This window comes from Cnephaeus nilssonii, assembly GCF_951640355.1.
Source record: "Cnephaeus nilssonii genome assembly, chromosome: 4".
Lineage (NCBI taxonomy): Eukaryota > Metazoa > Chordata > Mammalia > Chiroptera > Vespertilionidae > Cnephaeus > Cnephaeus nilssonii.
In genome coordinates, this window is record NC_137075.1 from 85940046 (window position 1) to 85954659 (window position 14614).

The 14614-nt window shown below is 47.0% G+C and overlaps 1 protein-coding gene across 3 annotated transcripts in view; it reads right to left on the reverse strand.

The window, feature by feature from the left end:
• DPF3 (double PHD fingers 3) overlaps window positions 1-14614 on the reverse strand; it is a gene marked incomplete at its 5' end in the record, with an annotated part of 250104 nt that overhangs the window by 51914 nt on the left and 183576 nt on the right. For all 3 annotated transcript variants that reach the window (XR_013813379.1, XM_079767944.1, XM_079767945.1), the window contains one exon: window positions 2077-2205. Coding sequence is in view for 2 of the 3 variants with exons in the window: in XM_079767944.1 (XP_079624070.1) it covers window positions 2077-2205 (129 nt within the window). The remainder of the gene's footprint in view (window positions 1-2076; window positions 2206-14614) is intronic.

A 14614-nucleotide genomic window follows, 5' to 3' on the forward strand; every position in this document is an offset into this window, starting at 1 on the left:
CACTCCAGCCACGACACACGCCCAGGTCTTCGTTACCCAGAAAGTCCAGAGTTGTCAAATCTAACTCAGAGCACTAAGAGAGTGAAAAAATAGGGGTTATATCCTGAAATTTGTACAACTCAGGTTTAAACTGTTTACATTCTAAATGGGCCCCAGGATTACCCCCAAATAAGGTCATGATATGCCAGTTATGGTGCCAGGATCAGGAATCTCATTTTCTCCCCAGGAAACAGGAAGTGAGATAGACTGGGAGGGAAAGAGAGCTCATCCAAGCTCCACATTCTTCCTTGGAAAAACTCCAGGAGGCCCTGGAGAAGTATTTGCCCCCCTGTCTTAGCAAGCACATCCCATGGGTTAATGCACCTGTTTATTCCCAAGGTATCAACTATTTCAGGAAAATCAGAGGCAGACCTGGACCAAATTAGTCACCAAAGTTAATCCTTGGCAAATGCAATGAGAACACCTAGGCTGGTATAAAATGGTCCCCTGAGTCACACAGCAGACAGATCCTGGGAAGAAAAAGCTGAGTAAAAGGCTGTGAAGAAAAAGGGTTTGGATAGAAAAAAACAACTGCCCACATCTGGTCCCCCATGAATCAGATTCAAGTACCTCATCTTCTGTAGGGAAGGAAGGGAAGGAAGTAGTTTGTGATGAGGATCCTGAAGCTGCCCTCTCTAGCGCGTCCCCCGCGGTCCTTATCCTTCTGCCTACGGCATCACACCAAGTGACCTGGCTTCTGATGGTCGTCCATTTTAAAAATACCGAATTGAATTTCATTTGTTCCATTTCTTCATAAGTATCTAAAACCCAGCGTCCGCTATCACACAAGCCCTTTTCTAAACTGGCACCAGGAGAGTAAAAAGTTCAACTTGAGGTATCATGTTTGCAAAGTAAATGAACTGACAGAATTGCAGATGGGCCACCCCGTCAGGGTCCTTAAGTGTTAAATGTTGAGAGTCGCACGCAATGGAAACCACTCCTTTTTAAAGTACTGATTTGCTTCTCAAGTCAGTCTTGAATCTAAACAACCCAAAAGCCAAATGAAAAAAAAAAGACTAAAGCTAAGGCTTGTGGACCAAGCAAAGGAAGAACGGAGTTGCTCCGGTACACCCAGGTGTGGTCACCTCAGCCCTATTCTTGGAAGTAGGAGTGGAAAGGACACGGGGAAGCGTGTGGAAGGAGTAGTGCCTCCTCGCTGCTGGATCCAGTGTCCAACTGAACTGCATCTCACCTACAAGAGCCTGTAGCTGAGGAGATTAAACACAGGTCTGAAATCTCTCTTTGGCCTAGTTATGACATAAAAACCTATGAAAAATTGGTAGTACAACCAACCACAACCAGCCAAAGGTAACGGTTTGGTTAGAATTAAAAAACAATCGACAGCTTGAGCAAAACTTGAAAACCTGAATCCATTTTAGGAATGAAAGAACAGGATCAAAGTCTTTCTTTATTTTAGTCTTTGGAGAGGTTAAAAATGAAAACTTCAAAACAGGCCAAGCCAACTTCAGATTAGCCCTAAGAACACCGCCCTTCTGTCTCCTTCACCTATCAGGGTCTCTTTTCCGGTTCCATATGAGAAAATGGGATGAGCGGCCAATGGATGCGATATTTGTGCCACTACCGAGGAGCGCAGGGGTCTCTGACTCCCACAACTCAAAATGTGGCTGCTGCCCCACTATTCATGTTTCCGTATCCTCCAGTGCGCCAGGCACTTCCGCATAACAAACACAGCTTTGTGTGTGTTACGTGTACAGCACCCGCTGCAAGAAAGTGCTGCCTGTGCCTCCAGGTGTTTCCACACTATCTCACAACAACACACACAAAGAAATATCCACTTCATGAAAAGGCCAAACGCAGGACCAAAATTTCTCCCTTCCCTTTTCCCTGGCTCCCCAGGCATGATTTCTTGAGATCCAAAGTAGAAAAATATCCAATGACCTGAAAACGCCTCTGTACTTGAAATCATCACCACCACCAACTTCCCCACTCCACCCTCCCCCCCATGGAAGACGGCAGGGGGTGCAGGTGGGACAGCGGCTGGTCTATGGGCACAGGTGCAGGAGGGGCCACACTCACCAGAGCGTCCACAGTCCGCACAGGACACCAGCTCTTCAGGCCGCCCACTCTTCTTGTTCATGTTGGAGCCTCCCAAGCAGAAGTCACAGTAGTTATTAGGAATGACTGTCCCATCCGGTCCTTTCTGGGCTGTAGAAACATTTTTTTAATTGAGTTTTAGACTGAGATGAATTTCTACTGCCCCCTCTTCTCCCACAGTCTGGCAAAATCTGCTCCCGGAAAAAAAAAAAAAAAAAAAAGATGAAGTTTAGAATCTGAGGTTTTGTTACAACCACGTTGTTAACTTGGGCTGCCTTCTTTTTGACACTCCTCGGTTTAATAGCACCCATGTTGCCTTGGCCGGTGTGGCTCAGCTGGTTGAATGTCATCCATGCATCGAAAGATCCCCAGTTCGATTCCTGGTCAGGGCACATGCCTAAGTTTCGGGTTTGCTCCCCGGTCAGGGGGTGCATACAGGAGGCAACCGATTGCTGTCTCTATCTGTCTGTCTGTCTGTCTGTCTGTCTATCTATCTATCTATCTATCTATCTATCTATCTATCTATCTCTCTCACACATCAATGTTTCTCTCTCTCCCTTTCTCTCTCTCTAAAATCAATAAAAACATGTTTTAAAAAAATAGTATCAGTGTTTTGCAAGCCACCCAGTTTACTTTGATTGTTGCCACATTTCCCAGCTCTGCGTTTTAGAAGAAACAAGCCTGCTCCTCTGATTGCATCCCCGGATGAGCACAGCACCCAGAAGGCCTGCTAGTCAAGTGAACTGCTCTCATCCCTGAACAAGCAGCTCTCAGGGCCAAGGCCCCAGATAGCAGATGGCAGTCATAAACAGTGGTGTGACTTGAGAGAGAGAGACAGAGAGAGAGAGAGAGCTAGAATAGCCAATGCTTAGGCCTTGCCCCTCAGAAAGATGCTTTTGTTTAGGAGACAGTCCTACCATCCTGAAAAGGAAAACAAAGCAGCATTCATTTCCAGAAAGGACACTGAAGATGCTCTTGGGGACTTTGATGAACATCTTGGCAGGTACACAGGTGTTCACTCTTGCTCAGCTGTATCTCCCTAAAGTCCAGACTCGCTGGTCATAGAAGCACCCAGGACTAGATAATCAGCAGGCCCCAAGTGCCTAGAATCAGACTGGACACTTAGCTGAGCCTCACGCCAGAGATGGATTGAAAAGCGAGTTAGTGAGTGTGCCTGGAGGCTTAAGATCCTCATAAGCCGCCCATGATGAAAGTCCTATACAAACACAGAGAAAAATCTTGGGACCCGGTCTTAAACCCTTATGAGAACAGCACCTGTCCTCGAGCACTGAAAGCATTCTCAGTTTCTACTGCCTGGTGTCAAGCCTTGCACAGGTTCTTTGCCTCGGGAGAAACTCCCCCATTTTCCTCTGTTTTTCTGGCCCTATTCTGGACATTTCTTTGTCACATTAACACTCCCTGTTTGTGAGTAGAAAGAAACGTCTCTCCATTTATGGGATCAGCCTAAACCACGGGGGTATCTTCCTCCTCGCTATACCCAATGTCTGCTATCTTTCATTATTCACTGGCTAACATTAATCAGGGTCCCGTAGGGTACGAAGCTGTAAAAGGAAGCAGATATGTGAGCAGAAATACCATCCAGACAGTAAGTGATAAACAGATTCACCCACTTTAATGTGATTCCCTCTGGCCTTTGCTTCCTCCATGCCTCTGCTTTGCCTCCAGGAATAGAAAAACTTACCTGGCAAAGGCAGAAGACAAAAGCTTGCAGAATTGCATTAGAGAGGGTTAATCCATTTATCAGTTGCTATTTGGATTGTTTAATCAGTTTCTAAGTCATTGATTTTCATCTTCAGGGAGGCAGACAAATCTCTGCAAGGAAAGTGTTGGCTGTTTGGGGCACAGAGAGGAGCCCGCCACACCCTGTGACCTGCTGCGTGTCGCTTTTCCTTCATCAGTCTCTGTATCTCAAAGGCATCTGCGTGTCATACAGAATGGTTTTGCAAATCGCCAAAAACCTGTATGTCTGCCTATAAAATTTTCGTTGCCCAAATCCAGAAGGAAGTCCCTTTCTTCCTTCTCTCTCAATTGCCATCTTAACCATTTCTGGAACTCTCTTAAGAAAGCCAGGCACCTCTATGAAGCAGGTAAACTCAGGGTTTCCCGACCAAGAGGCTATCATGGAAATCAGTCAAAAGGTGGACAAAAATGTGTGGGGTGCATTAAATGTAGGGGCTGAGCGTAAACAAAAGTTAAATTTCAGGATTGGTATGAACTAGATATAAAATGTGGAGATGCCAGTTACAACTTAGGTAGCTACCCACATAAAAATCAATCAAATAATCTCACGTGTATCATTTCACGAAAACTCTCAGGAGGCCCTATCTCACCATTTGTCTCTCTCCTGTTCTCTTAGGGACCTCTTATTATGTCTAAGCTGGTTGTCTCCAACCCACTGTATCACTTGTGACTTATGAGGAGGAAGAAGTAAAATATAGAGTATAAGAACTCCCAGATAATCCTGTATAGTTTTTACCACCAGCAGACCATTGGTAGACCACCCAGACCATTGAATCAGGGACTCCAATACGGCAAGAAATAAAAAAATTCAGAAATGATCTAGTAGAGCAAAGAAGACAATGATGGAGAAATTGATCCTATATAAAAAGATCAAAGGAACAGAATTTAATTCACCTAATGAAGAGAAATTTCTGAGCGAGACCGAATCAGAACAGCGTTCCCACATATTTTGGTGTCGGTTACTGGCCATAGAAAGTGCCAGGCCCAGGAGGTGAAGAGGTGCTATAATCTTTGTAGGCCCTGATGTATGCAGCGGTGACATGCTAGAAGTGGGGGAGGGAGGGGCTGTATTTTAGTAGAGCAATAACCCAGGATAGGAAGTGATACTGAATGGTTGGTTATACTTCATTTCCAGCAAAATCCTTTCTGCTTCAGTTCCTACTGTCTTCTCATGAGCTCAAAGCTTTCTTCCATCTTGGTAAAATGGCGTAGAGTAGACTCATCGATAGCCTTTGCATCTGGTTCTCATGCGCTTTTTGGTATTTAGGATCGGTTTCAGGGTGAGAGTTCTCCCATGGAGCTCTCCCAATTCCCCAACCAGGCTTTGGGGCGGGCACTCTGCTGACACTTCTGTGGGTGCTTCTCTTGCTTAAGCATGTGTACACCTGCCTCATCTCCCCTATTAAATGATCGACTCCTTCAGGTCAGGGACCATGTCAAACACATCTTTGAACACCTATGGGCCCGTGCACAGGAAATGGTTAACAACATGTGGGATGAAGGGCTCAGAAAAGAACGGCAGAGATGTAAGCAGGCAGCACAGTGATACCACCCCCGGGACTTCCCAGCAGGGACAGAGCACTGGGTTTGCTTTCCCTGGGGCAGAGTTATCTGTTGCTCTGAATATCATTCACTGCCTGCTTTATTTCCCTCATCCTCAGAGCAGAGCTGGTCCACGTCCAGAGAGATTGGTTAGTCCTCTCTAACTCCCAGAGAATACAGGAGCCGGTAGCTGAGAGCCCTGGGTTGCAGCAAGAATAACACCGTGCCCCTACTATGGTAGGTGAAGCACAATCTTACATGCAAACGTCCAAGAAAAGTTTGTAAGACTTCGTTGTCTCTTGAGAAGGGGACACTAGGATGCATCTGCCCACTCAGCCTCCCTCTCATTCAAGAGCTTTTCGAGAAGAAAAAGCAGCAAACATTTATTACACAACAAAATTGTGATGGGTCTTACGGTGGATGCTTTACATATGGTATTTCATGGATTCTCACACAATAATTTGTGAAGTAGGGATTATATGACAGATGAGGTAACTGAAGTCCAGAGATTAAGGGCTGGCTCCGGGGTTCACCTCCAGGTTGTCTGTGTCCCCAGAGACTCTCGGCTTATAATCTGCCTCCTGGGAATTCCAGACGCAAACACTTTCTGACCCATGTTTGCATCTAAAATATTTCAGAAATCTCTGCGTGAACGTGGTTCATCTAACCCGTTATTTAGGAATCCCAAAGCAATAAAAGTTGAGGTTGGCCTGGTAAAAGCGGAAATTCCCTTTGAACTGAAACTTAATGTCCCTCTCACAAGGATCCATCCTGGTGACCCTGCTTACTGTCATATGCTCTGCAGAAGAAACACTTCTCCAGAGAGTCCAGGGGCCCGGGAAGGGATTTTTTAAAGTAAAGCTCACACCATGGCTTTGTTGGCCTATGGCCTGACCCAGGGTGAGCAATTTCCTGGTACTGTATATGAGATCATTAGAAAAAGGATTTTACTATAAATAGGAAGCTTGCCCAGACCTTGCAAGTGGGATTTAAATAGAGATTCTGCCCCTGCTTATGGGAAATTGAGCCCCGCTTTATAGAATAAGATGACAGTGAGGGCAAAGGCCCGAGTGGTATCTTGATGGCAGCGCCCGCAATGATGGACTTGGTTTTCTGTTGATTAATGTTCATGGGCTGAGATCATATAAGAGATACAAGGAAGCTTCTGAGAAAATAAAGTCAAGAACATAAGTTCCTGGGTTGGGGGGGGCACGGGGATTGGGGTAGGGGGGAGGAACTAGAAGGTGGAGGGAGCATTCATATAAATCAAACCAAGAGAAAGAACAGTCAAGCCCCAACTGTCCCACCACCACACTCAGGAAGGGTTACGCAGTCGTTCTGGAAAATGCACACTACGGGATTTTCTACCTCAATCAGGCCGCGTCTATGGCAATCACGGCCCCAACGCTTCCATAGAATTACCACCCAAACAGGGCTGCCTTTCTCCGGTTCTGTCTGATCTCTGCTGCGACATGCCTGCCACGCATGAAGGAATGGTGGCAGGGACAGTCTGGCCATCAGCAACAGCCCCTCATCCAGCTCTTCCAAGACCTGAACTCTGTCCCAAGTGTCCTAGGACAGTGGTCGGCAAACTCATTAGTCAACAGAGCCAAATATCAACAGTATAACGATTGAAATTTCTTTTGAGAGCCAAATTTTTTAAACTTAAACTATATAGTTAGGTACATTGTTATTAACTTAATTAGGGTACTCCTTCAATTGCACTGTACATGCGCGCCCGCATGTGGTATTTTGTGGAAGAGCCACACTCAAGGGGCCAAAGAGCCGCATGTGGCTTGCGAGCCGCGGTTTGCCGACCACTGTCCTAGGGAAACAGGAAGCAAGCCAGCTTAGGCTGCTCCAGGGCACATCCACAACAGCGTGACTTCACATCCTGAGCAGACGCTCAGACCGCCTGCCAGGGCCTGGTGTGTACAAACACGTGGCCGTGCTCTGTGCCCGCCACCCAGCCCTGACCCAGCCCCGGCCCCAGTCCAGCGGCGGTCTCCCGGGGCCTGCTATTTGGAGTGCACAGCCCTGGGGGAACCGGGGGGCAGTGAGGCGAACCCTCCAGGAAATGTGCCTCTCCTCGACCCTCTCTCTTGTCCCCCCACCACCCTCCACGGCTGACAGTTCCCATCCCTCCATAGGTCTGACATGTTTCCATGGCAACTGGAATCCTGGGCTCCAGCAGCCTCTGGTCTTGCCACCTGTTATTACTTCATCTCTCAAGTGTAAAGCATCCTCGCCTGGTGCACTTGGCTGTGCAGAGCGCAGCTTCACAGGACGGAGTAAAGAGAGGGGGCAGGAAAAGAGGGAAAGGCAGCCCCAGGCTGGCCACACAGACAGGCCAGGCTGGAGGAGGAAGCTTTGGAGACTGGGAGAGGGAAGAGAGGGGGTGTAAGCCAACGTGCCTTCCCTTCAGAATCAGCTGGCAGGCCTCAGCTGGAGGCCACCGCCACATCAGCTACCTTCTACCCAGCCTTTAATGAGGGCCGAGGGCGGGGGAGGGGGCGGCAGCGAAGGCTGGAGCCCAGAAGGCAGCTGTGCAGAGATGTGTGCTGGGCCCCGTGAGGAGAACAGCGAGAAGAGGGTTAACGTGATGAGATAAAGACTGTGAGAAAGGCTGGACCAGAGGGCAAACAGAGCCTCAGAGCCTGGATAAATGGCCTTAATTCTCATGCTCTTGCTCACCCTACGCCTTGCGTGTTTACTCATATAAATTATCTCCAAGCCCTGACACCTTTTTTCATTGCTTCCCTAGAAGAGATGAAAAAATAAATCCCACAGATCCAAAGAATAAAAATGGTGGGACCCCATTCAGGCTGGTTCTTCTTGGACACCTAGTAGCAATGTGGGCCCTGTCCCGGGCTCCTGGAGGAAGACAAAGGCTGCCTTCCTCCCCGAAAGGGGAAGGCAGGGACTCCGGAGCCTGGCGGGAAAACAGACACTGGGCTCCACTCACCACGGGACAGAGAACTGTCTCCCTCACCGGCCATTTTGCTGCCTGACACTGACCACATTGAGAACGTAGGACAAGGGTTAGGAGGGGCTGCTGGTGCAGAACGATTCCAGGCGCCGCTGGAGAAGGGAAGGCCCAGGGCTCTTTTAATGTTTTCACGTTTATGGAAGGAGCTAAGTCCCACACTCCGAATTATCAAGGACAACATGAGACAGAAGGAGCTGGATGGAGCACAAGCTACGAGACGAAGGCAGTGACACAAAGGCATGGTCAGAGGAGCGGGCGTCTCCGAAGAGGCCTTTGAACTTGGGAAGACTTCCCCAGACTCAGTGCTTTGAGTGCACGCCTACTCAAAGGCAAGAGAATACGCTAGATGGCGTCTTCGAATCCCTTATAGGCCCACTGTTTGAGCATTAAATAGGGTGAAAGAAGAGACAGAAAAGCAAAGTTTTCCAAACCCAGAGGAGCTCAGCCTTTCATGCTGCTTCATGCTTGTGTAGGTGGCTCTTCCCTATTAGCTGTGAGCTCCCTGAGGGCAGGCTCAGTGCCTCTCATCTCTGAATCCCCATCACCTGGCGCAGTGATTGACTCGGAGTTGACAATAAATACTTAAGGAAAGAATGGACAAATCTTGGCAGAGGCTTTGGGTGGGGGAGGATCTTCCAGGCAAAGAAAAGTCAAAAACAGGAACTGAGTGGATGCGAGTATCCCCCAAGTACTGAGTGACGATGCTAAGGCACTGCCAGTGTCAGTCCCATTCACGGCAGGCACAGAAAGAGTAAGGAGTAGGAGCAATGGGGGACTAAAGCTGCAGTGAAGCCAATGGGGCCTGGCCGGCATGGTTCAGTGGTTGAGTGTCAACCTATGAACTAGGGTCGTGGTTAGATTCCCGGTCAGGGCACATGCCCAGGTTGTGGGTTCGGTCCCCAGTGGAAGGCATGCAAGAGGCAGTGGATCAATGATTCCCTCTCATCATTGATATCTCCCTCTCCCTTCCTCTCTGAAATCAATAAAAATATATTTTAAAAAAAAGAAGATGGAGAAGGAGAAGAAGCCAACGGGACTGCCCTCCTGCAGGAATCCTCTCCCTTAGGCATTTCTTAGAAAACCAGATGAAAGGAATTAAGAACCCCCAGACTCAGTTGGCCCCAGAGCCCCTTGAGTCCCATGTTCAGTCTCTTGCCAGGAGCTCTGCACCAACCAATGAGAAAACAGGCCATGTGTTACTGTGTGCTTTTGTGTTTTAAAATGTGGTGTCAGCCATCCCACCCTTCTTTGCATCTACCTTCATTTCCTCCATCTTTATGAAATATAAACTCATACTGTTAGACACGGGCCTTGAGAATATTTACTCCTAAACACTGTGCTATAGAAACAGAAAACATGTATTCTCACACTGAGGTCTCCATCTTGATAGATGTATTTGGTTAGAGTTACAACTGGCCAGCAGTTTGGACACCACATCACAATTCTGGGGCCAGAAATGACCCATCAGTAACGTCCGTTGTGCTCCAAACTTGGGCCAGCAACACCAGGTCTGTCACTGACACTTCAGAAAAGGGAGAAAAAGACCAAGCAAAACTGATTACTCTTCTCAGTGCTGATTAGGAAAAGCACAGGAGATGTTTCAATTTTCCAGCAGAAGGTCATGTGGTCAGTCCATGCCCTGGTGCAGCAAATGTTAGTGCCACCAAATGAGTCAGTTGAGGGAGAAGTGGTTTCATCTGAGAGCAACTATGTCAACAGGGCTCTGAATGAAGTGTCATTCCCCTAGAGAACTACAGGACATCTTGATCCTGGTGCTTTACAGTCAGCTAAGCTTTATCCATTTAGGTTGTTGGGATATTATTGTGTTATTAGATTTTAGGAAGCCTCCTTCCTACCTTGCCCAGCCCAGCCCCTCTGCACCCTTCCTCGCCACCACCTCCACAGGACTCAGGTATGTCAACCCCATCGGTCCACAGTGAACCAGCATTTTCTGGGTCCTTCAGACTGAAAAACAGTATTCAGGAAAAGGAAAAGGATGAGCCTCAAGTTTCAGACCTCAAGATTAGGACAGAATCCAGGCACCAGAGCTGAGGGAAAGCCCAGCCAGGAAGGAGGGCCCAGATGGGGACACACTCAGAAAGCAAGCCAGGCAGCAGGTGCTGGGAGCTATGGAGACATTTGCCCAGGTAGAATGGAACGTTAGGAAAGAATGGAAACCAAGACTAGCAGTTAGAGTTAACAGTGCTGCCTGATTCCTGGCCAGTTACCTGACTCAGTGCCTCCAAAAGAAAATAATTATAAGGAAATAGATTGACAACCAGTCTTCAAAAGCTGGATTTCTCTGAGGCAACAGTTCACCTGGGAACTTATTAAAAATGCAAATTCTAGGGCTCCACCACAGACCTACTGGTGTAGCAAAACTCTGGGGTGGGATCCAGCAGTCTGTGTTTTAATGAACCCTCCAAGGGATGTCATTGTGTGCAAGCTCGAGAACCATGGCTCTACGCAACATTGTGTCACACGTATTTTCTGTTCATGCTGTACTTTACCTGAATGAATCTTTAATCACCACGTAACCCTATGAGATAGATACATTAATGTTCTTGTTTACATAGGTGGCACTTGAGGCACAAGGAAGCTAAGTAGCTTGTCTGTGGTCACATGTCAGTAAGTGGCTACGTTGGCTCTCAACCCAGGCAGTATGGCCGTTAGCTGGCCCACTTGATACTGCCCTACCCTGGGCACACGCAACCACACACTTGAGGGAAGTCAAATCAGAGTGGCTGGCAGGCCTTGGAGGCCAGGGCTTCTTAAATGTGAGGGATCTCATTAAAATTCAGATTATGATTAAAATCTAGAGATAGGTCCCTAGATTCCACATTTCTTATAAGCTTCCCTGCCAGGTAGTCAACTGTCTGGATTTGGGTGGCACCATGGGGTTCCCAGGGCACAGGATTGTCGGTCTAGAACTGGAAAAGGCCTGGGCAAACCTGGACAAGACAATCACCTGGTCCCAGGTGATGTTGGTGCTGCTGACCACACTTTGAGAAGCAAAAAATGCAGGCCTTCAAGGTGAGGCGTTTGAGTTGTATTCAAATGTAATAGAAGTATTGAGAGCAGGAAATGGCATAATCTACTTTATACTTTAAAAAGAAATAAAATAGACTATAAGAGGAGAATAGACTATAAGAGGTAAGAAGAGAGGCGGAGAAACCAATAAAGAAGATGCAATGATCCAAGAAGGAGCCGGTGTGGCTAGGAGATGAAGAAAGGGAGAGATCTGGGGTATATTTTAGAGGGGAACTGACCTAGGTGGGTGGGTGGTGAAAGACAACAAAGAGTCAAGGATGAATCTTCAAAATTGTTGAACAAAGTAATGTGTGATTTTTTTAAAGTAAAACGCATTTATAAACTCATGTCTCAAGTAGAATTTGTAATGAGGAGATGAGGTCTATATAACACCACACACAGTTCAAATTACTTTTGGAGACTAAATTTACCTATGGGCTAAATATTGTCTCCCCCAAAATGCATACGCTAGAAACCTAACCCCAATGGGATGGTACTGGAGATGGGGACTTTGGGAGGTGATTAGGATTAGGTGGGTCCTGAGGATGGGGCCCTCATGGTGGGATCTCGTGCCCTTCTAAGAAGACACCAGAGAGCTTGTTTCTCTCTCTCCACCCACATGAACCCAGGAAAGGCCCTGTGAGGACACAAGAAAACCAACCAAGGAGAGAGTTCTCACAGGCACCAACCCTGCTGACACCTTTACCTGGGACTCCAGTCCCCAGAACCGTGAGAAGTAAAGTCCTGTTGTTTAAGCCACCCTGTCTACTTTGGCATGGAAGCCTGAGCTAACTAAGATACTGCCCATTAAAACATTAACTTCTCTTGAAAAGTCACCAGGCAATATGATTCATTTGACAACTGGCCTAAAGGTGAAAATGAGAAGCAATCAGCAGGACCATGACAAAGATCCCAGACTAAGACTGGGACCCATCACGTGCAGTTCCAATGTGCTGACGTAACTGAACGGTGCCCACCTCAAGCACATTCACGTTTCAGCTTCCCATCTTGCTAACTGTGTTACTTGAGACAAATTACTCACCCTTTCTGAGCCTCAGGTTTCTACTCCGCAAAATGAGAGCAATAACATGTGCCTCATGGACTTGTAACATTACACGAGATGATACATGTATATTGCCTGGTGCCTAGTAGGTGTTCCACAATTTTTTTGCCTCTTTCCTCTCCTAGATGCGAAATAATTTTATCTCTGATAAGGCAGGAAAAGAAGTGACAGATGACTAGAGAATTCCCAACCATGCACGGGCACATACTCAGTCTCTGTGCAACTTGGTATGTCTTCTAGAGGATACCCGCCCACCTCCTTTGTTGTGAGGAATGAATGACATAAATGTGGCGCTCTTAGCTCAGTGTCTGACACATTCAAGGAATGTCAGCAAGTACTGACATCATTGTTTCTTAGGACATGGAACTCTTCAATCCTGAACATTCTAGGTGATTAAGTCAAAAATGTAAGAGAAATAAGAGGCTCACAGAAAGGCAGGTGGCGGGTGCATGCCTAATCCTGGGGAAGCAGGATGATAAATACCACACTTGGCTAGATTCTGCCTCACAACTTCCTCTCTCTGGGTTTCAAGCATCCATCTTACTTCCCAATTAAACCAGAAGTTCTCCTAAGGCTGATGTGATGCCTTGTGATGCCTTTTTGGAGGCCCAATTTCACCAAGCCCCACAAGTGGGCACATGCACTGTAGGTTCTCAATAAATGCACATGTGCAGTCTGTGTAGAATGATTGGTGTCCCATATCTAAAATTTAGCAAAGGATATGCCAGGGCCAGGTCAGGCTCTGATATTTACGCCTGATGCCAATGAGACCCCCATAGGCAGTTAGCACCACAGTATCGCAGAGTCGCAGATGGGCCCTGACTCAGATCAGCCATCTGTGGTCACAGACATGCTCTGTTGGTCCAAATGGCACAGAGATGGGATATCAGCATTCACAGTGTGCAGGCATGGTGCCAAACGCTCACCCCACCCCACTGAAGACTCGCAGCAACCCCATGAGGTCCAGTGATTATGCTCGCGGCTTTATGGATGAGGCAACGAAAAAGCAGAGATGTGGTGGCACTTGAGGCACAAGGTCACGTGTCAGTAAGTAACTGACCAGAGTGGCAGTTACGAGACCCACCCTGGCCTGGCCAATTCCAATGCCATTCTCTCAGCCACTGGGTGCGGATGATCCACAGGACTAGGAAATTAACTCCAAATCTACTCTCAAGGCCAAAGCAACCCCTTGGTTCTTCTTCACTTTGCAATCTGTACGCTACTTGCTTAAATAATGATGTAATAATGTACCTAAAGAACACCTGTTGTTAGTTTCCAAACTTGCTCTTCAGGAAGCAAGAAGCAGCTCACTTTCCCAGACAGAGTCCCATGTCTGAATTTTCCTTCTGTCCCCTGTAAAAAGCCTGAATTCCCTGCACGGAGGCTAGGTAAGTAGTGGGCTGTGTCAGCTTTATTTATGGCTTTTCAGGCATCTTTCAGGTCCAAAATTTCTAAGCTTGTGTCAAAGGTAATTTTCAGTCTTTCTTGTTGCCCCGGGGCCATGCAGTAGAGGACAGAGAAGTCAGAAGACAACATCTGTTATATCTCTCCTATCAATGTGGCAATGACATCATATGTTTCTTTTAGATAATTTGCCCATTATCAGACTAATTTTCAGATTATCTAATCAGCCGACATTACCCTTCATCAACTCGACTCTCCTCCTTCAGTTCCACAGAGTACAACTTGCTCCAAAGGTGCCTGACAATGCGGCCTTTCCTTCTCCTGACAGATAGAGAGGGAAAGTCTATGTGGCCGGCACACCACCATTGTAGGGAAGACTGAGACCTCCCGAGACCCAGGACAACCTGACTTCCACTCCATGGACTTGAAAAGAGGCTTGAAATAAATTTTATAGACCCATATTTTAAAAAACATGTTCCTCTTAGGAGTTCCAAGTATGTTATAGAGAGCATTTTATACTCATTTATGCTATGAAATAAAAGAGATATACCATTTAACAATTAATACTATGCCAGACAGATTTCCTTATAAATTATTGGTCTTGTCCTCCAGTAATTGCTACTGTCGCTCTCCATTTCCTACAAGATGATGACCACACACAGAAGACACTTCCAACTGTGGCCTGTGCCAACATGTCTACCATCCTTCAATGCCGTCAGATCCAACTAGTA